Source organism: Erinaceus europaeus, chromosome 20 (assembly GCF_950295315.1).
Source record: "Erinaceus europaeus chromosome 20, mEriEur2.1, whole genome shotgun sequence".
In the NCBI taxonomy this organism is placed as follows: domain Eukaryota; kingdom Metazoa; phylum Chordata; class Mammalia; order Eulipotyphla; family Erinaceidae; genus Erinaceus; species Erinaceus europaeus.
The window spans coordinates 1,269,195-1,286,892 of record NC_080181.1 but is presented as its reverse complement, the minus strand read 5'-3'; the positions used below and the strand labels follow the sequence as shown (position 1 = coordinate 1,286,892).

The following is a 17,698-nucleotide window of genomic DNA, read 5'->3' as shown; positions in this document are numbered from 1 at the left end:
AGCCTGCCTGTGCACAGCCTGTGGTCCTGCTGGAGGAAGCCTGCTGGCCGCCGACAAAAAAGAAGCCAAGCTGCGCTCCAGGGGCAGGAGAGGGAAAAGAGAGGCCACACCGCCGCTGCTTTCACTGCTTTTTGTTTTTTACTTGAAAACTTGTTTTAACCATCAAATTTTGGCAGTTACAAACCTGTACATTGTTGAACACTGTTGTTTAATTTTTTGGCTGTCTTTTGTTTTTTGTTTTGCTTTTTTATTTTTTAGAAAAAAGACATAAGACAGAATCTGCAGACACACACACACACACACACACACACACTCTCTCTCTCTCTTTCTCTCGCTCTCCATCAGAATAGGGTGGCTGGAAGCCTGAGCTCCCCTTTGATAAGGTTTGTGGGTGATGTGTGTGAGTGCAGGTGAGTGTGGGTGTGAACAACGACAGGCTTCATCCTGAATCCACATCAGGTGCTCACTCACCAGGCAAGACACACTCCCTTAAAAAGGTCAATACAAACAGCTTCTTGAAAACAGAGAAAGTTCAATGAAAATAGTAGAACCAAACAAAGGATACAGTACATTTTGAAGTGATTAAAAAACACCATTTTCAAATCTAAAATCTTGTGTGTGTGCGTGTAAGTGTGTGTAGTTACCTCAAAGGTTTTCCAGAATAACAGCAAGGGTGACTTGCATTTGAACCCCCAAATTAAAGCATCCTGATAGGCATCAAATACAGTATCTACAAAAGCCTGGAAAATCAGAACCATTATGTACAGCTTCATAAACACTCAAACACCAAAACGTACATCTTTTACAAAGAAGCCTGCTCGCAGCAGGAGAATTTACAGGACAATCTCTCTGGTACAGTGCTTCAAAGAGCTGCTTCCATTCCCAGACACCTTTGTCACTTCCTGAAATGCAGTAGTATGGGCTCATAAAAACGGTGAAATGGTAGCAATCCAGCTATCTGTTTGCTGGGATGACAGTAAGACTAATGGGTCCAAACACACTCCAAACAACTCCATAATTCTCTAGTGCATCCTAACACGGGGAGAGACTAATTATGGCCTTTGTGGAACATTACATATTCATAATTATTGCTTTTCAGTATCCTATAAGGAAGAGGAGTCCTCTTCTCTCCCTTCCTGGCAGCCAGCTGACTCAGCTGATGCCCAGCCCACAGACGGTGCCTTTCACCCTCAGTCACTTGCTGACTGACCTCCTCGAGGAGCCCCACCAGCATGGCGTGCAGGACACACACACACACACACACACACACACACACACGTTCTCACAGACCGCAGAGAATGTTGGCACTGAGGAAGTGGTCCTTGGACCATTTCCATGCCGTGAAATCACCACCAACATCCGCCTGGCTCCCTGCCTGTGGTGCAGTGGGTGCCCCAGTGGGCGGCAGCGAGGACACAGGACATGGGGTCACCCTGAGCTGACGGGCAAGTGCTCTGGGCCTCACTGATCTGCGTGGAGATATTTTCCTCTCCCTGACAACAAGGGGCTGGCAACATACTTCCTGGTCTGCCCCGGGGAACACCCTCGGGAGAGCCAGACGCTCAAACTAGGCCTTCACACGGACCCTCAGGCACACACTTGGGCACATGCTACATGCCCCTCAGACGTCATTCCTGAGCACGCAGGCTAAGAGGACAGGGGCTGAGTGGAGGGAGCCTTGAGCACAATGTTTATGGAAGAAAGTGCACAGGGGAAGGGGAGAGGAGGGGAGGGGAGAAACAAGGATGGGGTAGGGAGAACAGTGCACCCAGGGGTGACATAATAATCCAAGTCCACTATACTTGAGGACTGCTCTGAGTTCAGTTCTATAATTATCATTCCATCCTCATTTAGAGAACATTCATTTGGTAAAAGCACTGTTCTGATAGAAGCCAAAGAAGTACAGGGCTTCTCTCACTGTATCCTTCCAGCAGGGGCTGCAGGGAAATGGGAGGATCAGGCACTGGGCAGCATTCTCATGAGTGCTCTCTTCTAAGCAGGGGGGAGGGGGGGCAGTCAGAGGGGCCAGGAGCAGGCAGATCCAAGTCCAGGGCAGAGTGGGGCAACAGTGTCACAGAGAAAGGTGAACCCACTCACACCTAACTTGCTGTGTGTTCTGGGGCCTGTCCCTGCCCTCTCTGGGCATGTGGACACAGACCCAAGGACCTTCTAGCTCTTTGATCCACAGTCATCCCACTGAGCTCCATCTTGACATGGATGTGGACCATTTCAAAACCTGGGAAATCTAGTGCTCCAAATGTGTGTTTGCAGTGTGTGTGTGTTTGCAGTGGTGTGTGTTTGTGTGTGTGTGTGTGTGTCCTGGGGTCCCCCACATAGAGCTGCTCAGCAGAGCACCAGGAGGGCCCTGGGGAGGGTGTAGGGTGGAGTGGGGCACCCTGTCCTGGGGTCCCCCACATAGAGCTGAGCACCAGACAGGGCCCTGGGGAGAGGTTAGGGCAAGGACACTCTGTCCCCAGGAGATACTGCATCAGCAGAGTCAGCATTGAAACCAGGGCCCTTGTCACCTAATATGTCTTGGGGGAAGAAATGAACTGTTGGTTTTATTCTGGTGTTTTTTTTTGTTGTTGTTTTTGTTATTGCATCATTACGAGTGGAGCAGTGATTCTACTCTAGATCATTAGTTCATCATTTTCTCTGTGATTCTTGCAAATGTGCTTCTTACATAAGGAAAACACCAAAGACTTCGTTCTCCAAAGTAGCCTTAGTGAAAGACATTGACTTCAAGATCATGGTGCAGATAGTTCTTCCTGAGGGGACTGAGCAAGAGACAGAGAGGAGCTCAAAAAGAAGCTCAAAGCTCAGGAGGGAAAAGGGAGCTTTTCACACTAAACTTCAGAGACACTGACTTCCTACTGAGAAGCGCGTTAAACAAACAGAAATGACCAGACATCCTCCGAGGGGACAAGACAGACTTGGGACGGCACAACCTACGCCAGTGTGACCACACGTGCTCAGGAACCGTGGGCACACAGGCTGCTCAAGAAAGGGGTGTGCAAATGTGCATTTGGTCACTTTCCTCGTGGGCCCTGGCCCTCAGGGGGCATCCACTCTAGTTCTTTCTCGCAGTGGGCTGGCTGCTTCCCGCCATGGGGAGACACATGGTCAAAGTCCACTCGGGGGGTGAGAGGTCAGCCCCAGTGTGTGACCAACATGTGGTTTCAGTGAGGGCCCAGATCTGGGAATTCTAACAAAGTATTGGCTTTTTTAAAGGCAGTTTTCTTTTAGGTAATATAAATGGCAGTACAAAATAAAGTTACATGGACCAGAGTAAGATATGGCATTTGGTGTGTCTCTAGCATCCTGATCAGAGAAACTAGAAGGTCAGCTGTACCAGCAGGACCAGCAGACTGTACCCTACGGCCCTCACATCAGCTTCCCTCCAGAGCAGCCTCATGGGGTGCAGGGCACATCTGCCCCGAGACCCACACACACACGACGACAAGCTCTGCACACAGTCCGTCTGCAGCCCTTAAACACAACTGTACTTAAAGTAGCAACTCTACCAGTCTGGAAAAAAAATAATAGTAAACAACCAACATACCTGTGATCTGCAGTATCAAGAGTAGTGATTATCCTGCTGAAAACTCAGGAAGTACTACAGTGACCCCCAACATTTGTAAATTTTTGATCAAACAAAGAACTCTCATTCTAGAAAATAATGTAGCAAAAAATGTTTCTCATTTCCTGATTCTCAAAACAAAGGCCAATTTTGTAGCAATGTTCAAATTGCAGTGACAGCTAGGACTATTTACTAGAAAACACAGAAACAGCCACTTTCTTCCTCATGCTCACATAGCAACCACCCCAGCCCCACCCCCAAGGAAGCCCAGACATCAGTATTGCCATCCAGCAGTGCCTTCTCAAAGCACAATATTGGATACTGAACACAAACAACCGAAAATAACTGGTGCATGAAATACTTCATAGTTGGAAATTGGGCAGCTTGTCAAAAAGTTGATTTTCAAGGCTTTAGCCCATTTCCTTGCTTGTTTAATACTACTCTTTCTGTTGCCTACAGGGCTAAGTCCCCACGCCTTCCCTTCTCCCTGAACTCCCCTTGGCTCTCCATACCCCAGGCTGCTGCTTGGCCTTGGGGCTGGAGGATGGGGTCCAGGCCAGGACTCAGGTCCAGCCCAGGCCACACATCCATCCTGGGACTCACGTCCAGCTTGGGCCACAAGTCTAGCCCGGGACTCACGTCCATCCCAGGCCACACGTCCCCTTCCAAGCCCAGGTGTGATCCAGGCTCTGCGGGGGGCCTCTCAGGACCAGTTTCCGAGCCTCTGCGTGTCTCTGCAGGGTCCTCGGCGTGTGGCGCTGAGGCTGGCTCCAGGCCGAGTGGAGACTGTGTTGCCTGCTCACTGGGTCCTGCCCCTCTGGTCCCTGCAGTAGGGGACTACACCTGTGTCTGGTGCTGCGTCTCCAGGAAGGGTAGGTGGAGGTGGCCCTGACCTGGTCCTTCCCTGCTCCCCACGCCGCCACCTGGGGCCTCCTCGTCCGTGCAGCCCTGGGACACATCAGGGGACGAGGCGGCTCTGGAGCTATGCAGGGACCGAGGCCCGTCTGTGGGGCCCCCAGACAGTGGGTCATGGGGGCAGGGGTGTGGGGGCAGGTACTGGCTGGGGTGGAAGTGGGCCCTCCTCCTGCAGCCGGGGCTCAGGCTGCCAGCCAGGGGGCTGTCCAGACGCGGGGGGAAGTCATCGGGCAGCGGGGGTGGCAAGGGGTCTCGGCCCAGGAAGTCCTCGTCCTCCTGCGGCGGTGGCGGGCACTCGCTGTCCACGTCGTAGCCACCCAGGTAGTAGTCGCTCTCCAGCTCGTGTGCGGCCCCTGGCCCCGCCTCGGGGCCCTCGTAGTGCGGCACCTCCTCAATGTCTGACAGGCGGGCGCCTGGCATCCAGTCGGATGTGTCCCAGTGGTAGGCTGCGGGGCAGAGGGTGGTTACTTGGCGGGTGGTGGGCAGCGGGGCAGAGTGGACGCTCATGCAGTCCGGGCCCTGGGCGGAGCTCGCTTTCTCTGAAGGCCACGAAGCTGGGCCAGACTTGTGCTGCAGCATAGCCCCTACACCCCCCAGAAGCCACAAGCCACCCCTCCCCCCCAGGGCCCAGATGCAGGGCAGGCAGGCAGCATGCGGGCAGACGGGGACAGGCAGCTGCCCACAGGGGAGGGAGTCAGGGTGTGGGGTTTTCCCTTCAGTGCCTGCTCTCAAGACAACAGGGACAGGCAAAAACCAGGCAAAGGAAGTTCGGGGGGGCGACAGGTGCAGGGAAGGGGGGCTCAGCACAGAGGGCACCGTCCCACTGTCACCTCGGTTGTAGTTCTGTCCTTGGTCCAAGATAGACACTGTTTGAACACAAAGTAAGATGTGAGGCTGATTCAGGCTGTGTGAGCATGACGGCACAGCTGAGAAGCTTGGGAAGGAAGCTGTCTCCTGCCCCCCCCCCCCAATGCAGTAAAGGACACAGGAACCCCCTGGAGAAGGCCGTCCAGGCCCAGGCCTGGGCTCCAGGCACTCTTCCCCAAGGGGCTCATGGCACAGAGCAAGCACACACTTGGATGCTTCCACCTCCACCGGCCCAGACTGTCTGTGGGGAGCATGCAGCCCTGGCCCTCAGGTGGTCTCTCGGCTCAGGAACGTGGGGCAACACCCCTGCAAGTTCCTCTCTACATGGAGAAGAGCTAGAAAAAGAATTGGTACCTTCGTTCTCTATCGAGTCAACGACATTGTTGACAAGCTGAATGACAGTCACTATGGACGCTTTGCCAGGAAGCAGACAGGGAGAAGGACAGTGGCAAGTTAGTGAGGTGCTCTGACCGCGCTTCCCGCCCCGCACAGACCCATCTCAGGCATCGGTGCCTATAGCCTGCCCCCCACCACCCCGAGTGCCCAGGAGAGACCAGCTGCTCTCAGTAAAGGGTCCTGAGTACCACAGGCTGGGATTCAAGGCCTGGCAGCCAGTTCATGGGGCAGATGGGCCAGCACTGTGCCTTAAATGAAGCTGAGGCAGGGGATCTGGGAGATTGTGCAGCTGAGCTCAGTGATGACAGGTCCACACTGCCTGCCATTGGGGGACTACCCCACAGCCAGTGAGACGGGGAGGATGTGCCTCGAGTGACGGGTCAGCTGGTTGCCAGGGGTGTAGTGTTCCTGTCATCTATGCAGCAGCTTCCGTCTGCCCCTCGGGAAGGGAGTGGGTACAGGGGCTGTGGCCTGTGCTCACCCCCTGAGCAGCCTGGGCTCAGCCTCCTGCTCAAGTGAGCAGGCTGCTCCTGAACATAACTGGGGTGAGGGCCACCTACTGTCACTGCAGGCTCCCTGGGCCTCAGCACAGGGCAGTTCAGCAAGGGTTACTGGCTAGGGGACAGGCTCACTGCGGGCTCCCTGGGCCTCAGCACAGGGCAGTTCAGCCAGGGTTACAGGCTAGGGGACAGGCTCACTGCGGGCTTCCTGGGCCTCAGCACAGGGCAGTTCAGCCAGGGTTACAGGCTAGGGGACAGGCTCACTGCGGGCTCCCTGGGCCTCAGCACAGGGCAGTTCAGCAAGGGTTACAGGCTAGGGGATAGGCTCACTGCGGGCTTCCTGGGCCTCAGCACAGGGCAGTTCAGCAAGGGTTAGAGGCTAGGGGACAGGCTCACTCCGGGCTCTCTGGGCCTCAGCACAGGGCAGTTCAGCAAGGATTACAGGCTAGGGGACAGGCTCACTGCGGGCTCCCTGGGCCTCAGCACAGGGCAGTTCAGCCAGGGTTACAGGCTAGGGGACAGGCTCACTGCGGGCTCCCTGGGCCTCAGCACAGGGCAGTTCAGCCAGGGTTACAGACTAGGGGACAGGCTCACTGCGGGCTCCCTGGGCCTCAGCACAGGGCAGTTCAGCCAGGGTTACAGGCTAGGGGACAGGCTCACTGCGGGCTCCCTGGGCCTCAGCACAGGGCAGTTCAGCCAGGGTTACCGGCTAGGGGACAGGCTCACTGCGGGCTCCCTGGGCCTCAGCACAGGGCAGTTCAGCCAGGCTTACAGGCTAGGGGACAGGCTCACTGCGGGCTCCCTGGGCCTCAGCACAGGGCAGTTCAGCCAGGGTTACCGACTAGGGGACAGGCTCACTGCGGGCTCCCTGGGCCTCAGCACAGGGCAGTTCAGCCAGGGTTACAGGCTAGGGGACAGGCTCACTGCGGGCTCCCTGGGCCTCAGCACAGGGCAGTTCAGCCAGGGTTACCGGCTAGGGGACAGGCTCACTGCGGGCTCCCTGGGCCTCAGCACAGGGCAGTTCAGCCAGGCTTACAGGCTAGGGGACAGGCTCACTGCGGGCTCCCTGGGCCTCAGCACAGGGCAGTTCAGCCAGGGTTACCGGCTAGGGGACAGGCTCACTGCGGGCTCCCTGGGCCTCAGCACAGGGCAGTTCAGCCAGGGTTACCGGCTAGGGGACAGGCTCACTGCGGGCTCCCTGGGCCTCAGCACAGGGCAGTTCAGCCAGGCTTACAGGCTAGGGGACAGGCTCACTGCGGGCTCCCTGGGCCTCAGCACAGGGCAGTTCAGCCAGGGTTACCGGCTAGGGGACAGGCTCATTGCGGGCTCCCTGGGCCTTAGCACAGGGCAGTTCAGCAAGGGTTACAGGCTAGGGGACAGGCTCACTGCGGGCTCCCTGGGCCTCAGCACAGGGCAGTTCAGCCAGGCTTACAGGCTAGGGGACAGGCTCACTGCGGGCTCCCTGGGCCTCAGCACAGGGCAGTTCAGCCAGGGTTACAGGCTAGGGGACAGGCTCACTGTGGGCTCCCTGGGCCTCAGCACAGGGCAGTTCAGCAAGGGTTACCGGCTAGGGAACAGGCTCACTGCGGGCTCCCTGGGCCTCAGCACAGGGCAGTTCAGCAAGGGTTACCGGCTAGGGGACAGGCTCATTGCGGGCTCCCTGGGCCTCAGCACAGGGCAGTTCAGCAAGGGTTACCGGCTAGGGGACAGGCTCACTGCGGGCTCCCTGGGCCTCAGCACAGGGCAGTTCAGCAAGGGTTACAGGCTAGGGGACAGGCTCACTGCGGGCTCCCTGGGCCTCAGCACAGGGCAGTTCAGCCAGGGTTACAGGCTAGGGGACAGGCTCACTGCGGGCTCCCTGGGCCTCAGCACAGGGCAGTTCAGTCAGGGTTACAGGCTAGGGGACAGGCTCACTGCGGGCTCCCTGGGCCTTAGCACAGGGCAGTTCAGCAAGGGTTACTGGCTAGGGGACAGGCTCACTGCGGGCTCCCTGGGCCTCAGCACAGGGCAGTTCAGCAAGGGTTACAGGCTAGGGGACAGGCTCACTGCGGGCTCTCTGTGCCTCAGCACAGGGCAGTTCAGCAAGGGTTACAGGCTAGGGGATAGGCTTACTGCAGGTTCCCTGGGCCTCTGCACAGGGCAGTTCAGCCAGGGTTACAGGCTAGGGGACAGGCTCACTGCGGGCTTCCTGGGCCTCAGCACAGGGCAGTTCAGCCAGGGTTACAGGCTAGGGGACAGGCTCACTGCGGGCTCCCTGGGCCTCAGCACAGGGCAGTTCAGCATGGGTTAGGGCCCTGGGAGCAGTGATACCAAACCCTGAGCATTTAGTCCTTGCTTGGAGCTGATGGGAGAGCGCAGGAGGTCTGCCCTCTGGCAGGCAGTTGAGGGATCCTTGCCTCCCAGGTTGCTGACCCCCTTGCTATACCTGGCCCTGCCCCCACCACCCTGGGGAGGCCACTGATCCAAGCTTCCTACCCCTCCTCTGTAAGCCTGGCTCTGCAGCACCACATGGCCCTTTGGGTACTCATTCCCATGTAACAGTCTGATCTGTAGGTCCTCCAGAGGGTCCCTGAGGACACCAGGCTCACCTAGGCGGCAGCAGCTCTAGAGAGGGGCCTGAGCTCCTCCCCAGCAGGGCACAGCTTGTGAGGGAGCAGCAGCCTGCAGCCTGCCAAGGGCCACTGGGAAGAGGCAGCCTGTGCACTGACTTACCTGGCCTGGTAGGGCCCTGTCCCAGGGAGGCTGACACTCACCATTGTCATCTCCAGAGTCAGACTGGAAAGAGCTGAGTGACTGCACCTCTGAGTTGCTGCCTTTATTGCTGTCTGCAAAGCATGTCACCTCACCCAGGTCCTCTGCCGCCTTATCTGCACAGCCAGGGGAGAGTGGAGAGCAGTCACCTCCCACTCTCCTCAGCCCCACTGTGGAGAAAAACTCACCTCTCACTCTCACCTCAGCCCCACTGTGGAGAGCGGTCACCTCCCACTCTCCTCAGCCCCACTGTGGAGAGCAGCCACCTCCCACTCTCCTCAGCCCCACTGTGGAGAAATAGAGCTGTCACCTCTCACTCTCACCTCAACTCCACTATGGAGAGCAGTCACCTCCCACTCTCCTCAGCCCCACTGTGGAGAGCAGTCACCTCCCACTCTCCCCAGCCTGCCCTGACTTCATTTCTTGGGGTGCCTTCCTTTGCTAGGAGAAGTTGTGTCAGGAGGGATGGGGCTGCCAGCACACGACCTCTGGGAGCTGCTTGCCCCCAAGACCATGTGGCCAGAGGACCCCACACCCAGAGCTCATTCAGACCCCACCTGTGTGCAGGGCTGTCTGTGTACCTGAGGGCCAGTGTGCCCTGACAGCTGGGAGTGGCTCTGCTTGCTGTGCCTTCTGGGGGCAGCACTTCCCTCATGGGCCTACAGTGTCCATGTGCAGGAGGGCCTCAGTGTGAGGTGTGCTCTGCCCATGTCTGAAGCATAGCTGCAGACATGTAAACCTGCAGACACACACATGTGCACTCACAGATGCACACGCGCATATCTGCACAGACGGGGTGCACAGGGACACTTGCACACACAGACACCACACATGCAGACATCTGCACACTTACCCTGACACACAGGCACACACATCCAGCACACACTGACACACATTCTCCCTCTCTCTCAGAAAACCCCAGCATCCTGGCATTTTTGCCCAGGGTAGAAAGTGAAACTGGAAGGGCTGGGGAGAGGCTGAAGTGCTCCCGTCAGCTGTGTGTCCTGTCCTTCCCCTCTGGGAGCCCAGCCGGGGCGCCCTGTTCCTGCCCCGGGGCCCCTGCCATGCCCCCGCCCCTACTCACCGTCGGGGCCTGCGTCCCAGCCGTTCTTGCGGAGGGAGTCGCAGTCGGAGCGGCAGGGCGACACGGGCAGGTGCGGGGCCACGCTGCACACCACCACGCCGCGGCGCGCCGTCAGGATGCGCGGGGACTCGGGGTGGAAGGTGCTGAGCTCCTGGTGCTCGGGAGGCTCGGCCAGCTTGTCCAGCTGTCCGCGGGAGTCGCTCTGGAAGCAGGGCGTGTAGGCCAGGGGCCGCACCGGCACCTGCGGGGGCCCGGGCGGGCGGTGCGGGCGGCGCAGAGGGCCGCCGGTCTTGCGCAGCAGCGCAGCGGCCGCGGGGTCCCGCACCAGCGCGATGTCGTTGCGGGAGTAGTGCTTGCGGAACACGCGGCGGCGCAGCGCGGCGAACAACGCCACGAGCAGCAGCAGCAGCAGCAGCACGGCCGCGATGCCCACCAGCTCTTCCTTGCCCACGTAGGCCTGGCCCGCGCGGATGTCGGGCACCAGCACCGGGCGCAGCGCGCAGCGTGGGCCCACGAAGCCCCGGGAGCAGTTGCAGGCGAACGAGCCGAACAGGTTCACGCACGCGCCGCCGTTCTCGCACTCCTCGCGCGCGCACTCGTCCACGTCCTCCTCGCACCTGCGGGCGGGCGGGGGCGGGGGGAGCGCCCTCAGGTCCCCGCCTAGAGGGGACTGGGTGCCAGTACCCACCCGGGGCCCAGCACCCTCGGGGTACCAGCCTGCACCGGGTCGTGGTGTCTGTGCCTGCACCCGGCCCCTCCCCCTGCACCCAGGGTTGGGCGCAGCACCTGAAGGGTGGGCCTGCACCCATTGGGAGGGAACCCATCCCCAAGGGGGACTTCTCCCCACCACATCCTTAGGCCTGGATTCCTGAGAGGAGAGAGCCTTTCTGCCACACTTCTCTTAAGTGGCCCTGGACCCCACATTACTGGAAAACAGCAAAGTCTGGCCCTTCCTTAGTTTAACTGTATTAGAGTCTGCTCAAGGCTTGAGCGCCTGTATTTTTCATAATCCACCTTTTAGAGTGTAGGCAAATGTTCATAATTTGAACAGACTGAGGCCAGGTCAGCTGGCAATCAGTCAGAATCAGAGTATTTAAAAACGTAAGTGTGGCTTTATTACTCTGAATAGCATCCAGCGATTCGAGGTCGGCAAAGCCCTCAGGAGGTCTGCTTGACTGAATACATAAAGCTGATCTGTGACTCTAGCATCACTGGCTTGAGGTTAGATATCTATGCCTGCTAAAATGATCCAGGAAGGTGGAAAGTGACATTTTGCTAAGAACTTAAAGTACTTCCTTTTCAACCAGCTAGCACTCTGGTCCCCTTGTTTCTTGGGGAGAAGGCCGGCCAGGGCCAGGGCCAGGTAGGCCTCAGCTCCTCAGGAAGGCCTTATGTGCCGGCAGCAAGGTCCAGTTAGTGGGTTCTGGGAGCTGCTTTCCCCGCCATGGACTGAAGGTCTGGGGCCAAGGTGCCCATAAAGCCAAGTGTGGCTGTCAGCCTACCCCAGTACCCAGGGATGATGCGTCCCACCTGGGAGCACTGAGTGCTCCACATTGCCCCCTGCCTCCCCTTCCCCACCTGACACTCACGTGACCCCTGTGAGCCCCGCCTTGCAGCTGCAGAGGAAGGTGTTCCCCATGGCATCACATGAACCTCCGTTCCGGCAGGGGTTTGGGAAGCAGGCCGTGATCTCCGCCTCACAGTTCCTCCCAGTGAACTGGGAGAGGCAGGTGCACTGGTAGCCTGGGGAGACAGCACCACGTGTGTTGGTAGGGCTGTGGGTTCTTGCTTCCTAAAGCCAGTGCTACCCAGAACCCGGCAAGCTGGCTGTCCTAAACTCGGGCACATCTTGCCAGGACATGTCACGGCATTTGCAACCCATCAGTTGGGATAACCCAGAATGGACTCCACCATGGATAGCAGGGATGGATTTGGGCCTAGCCCAGGAGGAGGGGCACTGCCACTCAGGCCTGGGGGCAGCCTCCCAGCCCAGCCTGCCACCTCCTTCCCAGGATTCCTGTGTGAGCAGGGGAGGGCAGGGCAGGGACCATAGGCTGCTGGCTCTCAGGAGGTCTGGCTGGACGCACACACAGATAAAGGGAACCCCAGCTCCGCCTCACTGCCCCCTTGGATGTGACTTACACCTCCCTCCTGCTCTATCATGGGAAAGGCCTGGTGATGCTTCTACTCCCCCAGCCCTACTTGTGGGCAGCAGGCAGCCACACCTGCCCCCCTCACAAGTGTGAGGAAAGCAAGGGAGACTGGTAGGATGTGCTCCCTAATTGTTACTGTAAAGAACTTCACTTAAAGTTACACAAGCAGAGAGCACAGAGTTGGATGGCTGGTTCCATGAGTCTCCTTTGCCCAGAAGTTCCTGCCACCTAATTGTCCCCAGAAGGGACCTGGCAGTCTCTTTATTTGTGTGGTAGCTGGCTGTTTTCAGCTTATCTTAGCTTTCAGGGTTGTTTACCAGGGCTGGGAAATGTACTCAGCAGGTGGGTGCCTGCCTGCATTGCCAAGTGTGTTCCAACCCCAGCTCCACACAGGAGGTGCTATGGCAACAGAGAAAGCTCAGTGCTGTGGTGTCTCTCCCTCTGTCTGTCTCTCTACCTGAGTAACAGAAGAGTGGTCTGGAGCAGTGAAATCATGTATGTGTGAGGGCCTACCATCAAAAATGACCTTTCTCACTGCCCTGTGAGTGCCACCTGCCAAGCCCCCCAGGCCCTGCCCCACATGGTGGGCTGCTGAGGCCCAGCTGGCACCCACAGGCTCACCCCTCACCAGGACACACCACTTGCAGTTCAGCTACAGCATGGATGCTGCACTGCATGCACACTGCCTGCCTGGGGTGACAACTGTTCTCTGTTTTAGCTGGCATGTTTTCTACATATTTATTGTTAATTCCATGCAAACTCTTCCTGGCCCAATCTGTATTTCTACCCGTCTCTCCCAGGAGGCTTCCTGGCTGGCCCCTCTTCTGCAGAGTGCAGCTCTGCCCCCCAGATTCTACTTGCTGCAGCTGTTGTTGGCCTCTGTGCCAGAGGCTTGTGGTTGAGAATGAAGGTGTTTTCAGAAAGTGAGATGATCTCATTACCCTGGCCTGGGCTTTGCTACTAATAATTATTATAATATCAGCAAGTCTGCCAGGATGCTGGAGTGTTCTGGGGCTTCACTGGACGAGTGCCCCCCCGGTCTTCCCCTGACAGGAGCAGGAGGCCTGCCCATATCTCAGCTCCATCAGTGTTTGTTCAAAGGCACACTACCCAGGGATTGTGGACTTCAGTCCAGCTTGCAGAGACTTGGCTCTTTCTACAAGCCTGGCACAGGGACTTGCCAGGAATGAGGAGGCTCATAGCTCCTGCCACAGGCCAGGGAACTGCTGAGGAGAGGGCTGGACAGCAGCCACCCCAATAATCACTGGATCAGAGATAACAGCATTAGCACGTCTCAGCTCTCCCCAAGCTCTTCCACATGTATCACAAGACAAAGAAAAACGGGGCAAGGTCCCAAGAAATGGTCAGGAGCATGATCAAACAGACCACAGATGAATATCCTAATACTTTTATAAATGTAAAGGGCAAACAGGATTTGTGGGTAATCTCAAAATCTGATTAGAAAGAAATGATGTCTGGTTTATGGGTTGGGAGAGAAGCAACACAAGGAAGACAAAGCAAGAATAATAGTAGATGAATTGCTTGGAAAGTGGTAAGAACTTCCCACACTTTATCCCAGTTAATTCTTGACAAAAATCCTAAGTTTCAAGTACTGCTACTTCAGCTAATTTTTTTTTTTTTTTTTTTTTACAAATGGGGAACCTGAAGCTTAAGGTAACCTACCCAAATGTACATCAGTGAGCAGACACTCCCCACCCCCATATTTTAATAAGGCAACCACCCTACTAGCATTGCAATGCAGGTGAAACAAACCCACAGATCCCCTCCCCTTTGCTTCTTGGCCTGACCTCTGTGCTGAGCCTTGCAGACACACTGCCTGAGACAGACTGCCTGCAGATGGCGCTCAGCCCACACCCACCCGCTCTGCTCCCTGCTCCAGGAACAGCTCCCAGGCTGCATGGGGGCCCTGCAGGCCAGCAAGCAGGGTGACTGCTGCCTTTTGCCCTTGAATTGGCCCTTTCTGACTGGATTCACCTGGGGCATCCCCTCAGCCCTGGGCCCAGCTGGGGGGATGGGGTGGCCTCCTCTGGCAGGCTTGGGCTGCCTGTTGTATTACTGGGGCTGCAGGCAGCTTCCTCCACTGAGCTGGCTGAGGCCCAGGCTGCACCCAGACATGATGGGGGGGGGGGAAGCTGTGGTGTGGTGCGGTCCTCATCACCACCAGATAATTGACACACTGAAATCACACAGAGAGGGTGGTAAGCACAGGCAGCACACAGACAGATGCTTCACTGTCACCACAGCCACTGTCGGGTTCTGAGACCAGCTCCGTTCTGTGTTGCTGACCAACTCGACAGATGCAGCCACCACGTTCTCTCGTGCAGGCACACTGCAGGGGTGCTGACTCCAGCTCGCCCACATGTGTGCTGGGGCAGGGAGGGCACGGATACAACAAGATGCCGTTGGTGGTGGCCACTCCCCCAGGCACAGCCCGTACGACATCTTTAGAGCGTGAGAGGCTGCAAATGTCTCAGGGAAGAGGGCTGTGCTCTCACACTAACTATTCCTGCTGGGACTCTAATGTGTCCTTTGAGGACCTGGATGCACAGGCAGTTCTTTCATGTCTGCATATAACTTGACTGCTTTAGGGCTCCGAGTTTTCCTGTTGGCATCTGTTACTAATGTTCTTGCCTTGAGGTTTTTCCAAAGGACCCAAAAGGTCTTAACTCAGTATTCAGCAGGGAGCGGCTGTCTCCCCGAGGCGGATGGCCCACGCAGTAGTGGAGCTCCTGAAGGCACACGTTCTGTTATTAAAGAGCTCATCTCATGGCTCTTTTCACACTGTCCCTCACAGCCGAGGGACTGCCCTCTGTGTAACTGGTCACTAGCCACAGCTCTGACTCTGCTCGCCGGCCCCTCTCCCACCTGGCACAAGGACGGGCACCTGCAGTAGGGTTCAGGGACCCAGCAACATCCAGACAGGACACATCAGGGCAGCAAAGAGAGGGCCTTCTCTCCTCCTCTCTCAGAAACTAAGGCACCCCCACACCTTGCACACCCACACCTCGGAGCCACGCAGCCTCTGCTCAGACGATCTGGTGAGCATCTAGGAGCAAACTGGGGGTGGGGGCTGGACCAGTGGGACCGCAGCAATGGTGTGACCCCAGGGGCATGGGAGTACCTCCAGAGGGAGCTTGGGTCCTGGGGTGGGGACAGCGAGTGCTCTGCCTGTGGAAAGTCTGTGGCAGAAGCCTCAGTGCTGAAACCTGGTTAAAGCCAGCGAGACTATGATGTGGATCAGCGTCGTTTCAGGAACAGACCTGTCCAGCGCTCAGCCAGGGCTGCACAGCACTGGAAGAGGAAGCCTGAGGCAATCCCAGAGAGTGGGGTTCCTGTCTCCCGAGTTGGGGCCGCGGTGGCGACTGTACCGGTGGCCCTCTGTGGAGCTCAGGGTGCTGCAGCACCAGCAGGGCCCTGCGCCGGGGAAGGCTTCTGTCTCAGCTACACGGCCGCTGCTTCTCCCTCAGCCCAGTTTAGCCACATGCTCCTTGTGTGCCCATGATAGCTCACATCAACACGCTTGTTTTTCCTGCTCGTAAAGGGCTGGTTTCTGGGCCTGGGGCAGTACAGGTACTGCCCATCACCTGGGAGTTATGGCACCATGACCCTTCATTTAAAAAGACTGTTGAGACAGTGAGAACAGAAAATAGGAGTCTAAAACCAGAGGCAGCACCCCCCGCACCCCCCCCCCCCCCGTGGCACTTGGCCTTGACTGGCAGCAACATGCTCCAGTCGAAACAGTGCGGAGATGCTCTCTTAGAGTCTCATAACCAGATGGGCTCTAACTTGGCAGCCCAGTAGGGCTGGGGGACCTTAGGTGGGGGTGTGTGTGCGGCATCTACATGATCTGTGGGGAGCTGCAGCTTTGTGAACCCCACCTCTGCTGAGAACCACCCAGAGCTGGCCTCCTGCACACAGACCCAGCTCAGAAGCTGGAAGCACCTCGGCCTTCTGTGGTGTGGCTTCCTCGAGATAACCGAATTCCCATCATATATATTTTTTTGTTCTTTCTTCCCTCCTCATAATGTACCTGGGGAGATGACTGGGTGAAGTCCTGCACCCTGAGCTACCCCAACTCCTTGCTTCATGGGGCTGTGAACCAAGTGTCTCTTCTGAGTCCCCTCACACTTAGCTGCAGCTGTCTCTCGGCACTAGAGGGGGCTGGTCCCAGGACGCCCCAGGACTGCAACGTCCCCGGGAGCTCAGGGACTTCTGGTCTTCGTGCTCTGAAGCCCAGGATGCAGCGCACCCACTTTCAAGGTTGTGTCCTCACCGGAGTGGTGACAGAAAAGGTCTCTGTACAAGTGGGCGTACAAGTGGGCGCACTGTCTCACCCAATGCCAGCTTTCCCCACCTGCAGGAGAGTCAGGGTGGTGCTATGTATGGCCCCTGAAGCCCAGGCCGGGAACAGGCAGGACAACAAGCCTGGTGCTGGGGGCTCCTCCCCATCATGGCAGAGCCCCACAGCACCCATGCAGGGCTGCCCTGGTGCCCAGCTCTCACATGCAGGTGGCAGATCTGGCACCTGTGCCCCTCTCCCCCCCCCCCCATGCTCACCGACCCCTGCCCACCCCTCAGGCACTCACCCCCCGAGGGCAGGCTGGCGCAGCTGCCCCCATGCTGGCAGGGGCCTTGGGAGCAGGCGTCTGGGTACAGCACACAGCCCAGCTTGAGTTCCGTCAGGCCCACCACCTCGGCAAAGCTGCTGCGCTTGTTCTGCAGTGGCAGCTCGTGGCCGTTGAGCAGCACGGCGTCAAGGCAGCCCTGGAAGCCGCCGAGCACCGGCGTGGCCCGCGTGGCCCCCGGCTCGGCCTGCACCAGCGCCCCGAAGTACACGGCGCTGTCGGCGCGCAGCTTCTGGAAGTAGAGGGGCGCGCGGCGGCGCTCCACATAGCTGTCATCCAGGGACAGGCTGGTGACGTTGCGGTTGAGCTCCAGGGACACCGAGTGCCAGCTCCCGTCACTGACCGTGCGGCCCGAGATGCCCAGGATGCCGGGGCCTGAGCCGCAGTCCAGCTGGAACCACAGCCGGCCGTCCACGATCTGCAAAGACGGCCTCACTCAGCACCCGCCCACCCTCACCTTCCTGCCTGGGGACTGTTTTAAGCTCCCAAGCCAGGAGCAGGTGAATGGCCTCTGTGACGAGAGATGCTGGGTTTATGGGTCCTATTGCTGGGCTGTCTCACTTGAGCAGAAGTGGGCATCACACACTCAGAGGGTGGGGGCTGGGGAGCCCCAGGGTTGCCCTGGTCAGGCCTGGGCAGGAAGGCAGAGCCGGCCTGCCTACCCCCTCCCCTTGGGGCTCCCCCTGGACAGACTGCCCTCTCTGACAGTGCCTGACCAGGCTGGGGAGCAAGGGGGAGAGCACCCCCAGTGTGAACATAAATGTGCCCCACCCCCCATGGGAAGGCCTGTCCACAGATGCCCAGGC

General features: G+C 57.9%; 1 protein-coding gene across 4 annotated transcripts in view; it reads right to left on the bottom strand.

The window, feature by feature from the left end:
• Positions 1 to 526: 526 nt before the first annotated feature.
• The window catches only part of FAT3 (FAT atypical cadherin 3), a 362,716-nt gene continuing 345,544 nt past the window's right edge, over positions 527 to 17,698 (bottom strand). For 3 of the 4 annotated variants that reach the window (XM_060179643.1, XM_060179646.1, XM_060179644.1), the window contains 7 exons: positions 16,854 to 17,310; positions 11,683 to 11,836; positions 10,094 to 10,710; positions 9,012 to 9,125; positions 5,717 to 5,776; positions 5,326 to 5,361; positions 527 to 4,941 (listed from right to left, as the gene is read on the bottom strand). In XM_060179643.1, the coding sequence (XP_060035626.1) occupies positions 4,418 to 4,941; positions 5,326 to 5,361; positions 5,717 to 5,776; positions 9,012 to 9,125; positions 10,094 to 10,710; positions 11,683 to 11,836; positions 16,854 to 17,310 (1,962 nt within the window). In that variant the 3' untranslated portion in view covers positions 527 to 4,417. The remainder of the gene's footprint in view (positions 4,942 to 5,325; positions 5,362 to 5,716; positions 5,777 to 9,011; positions 9,126 to 10,093; positions 10,711 to 11,682; positions 11,837 to 16,853; positions 17,311 to 17,698) is intronic. The other variant, XM_060179645.1, reaches the window with a different exon arrangement.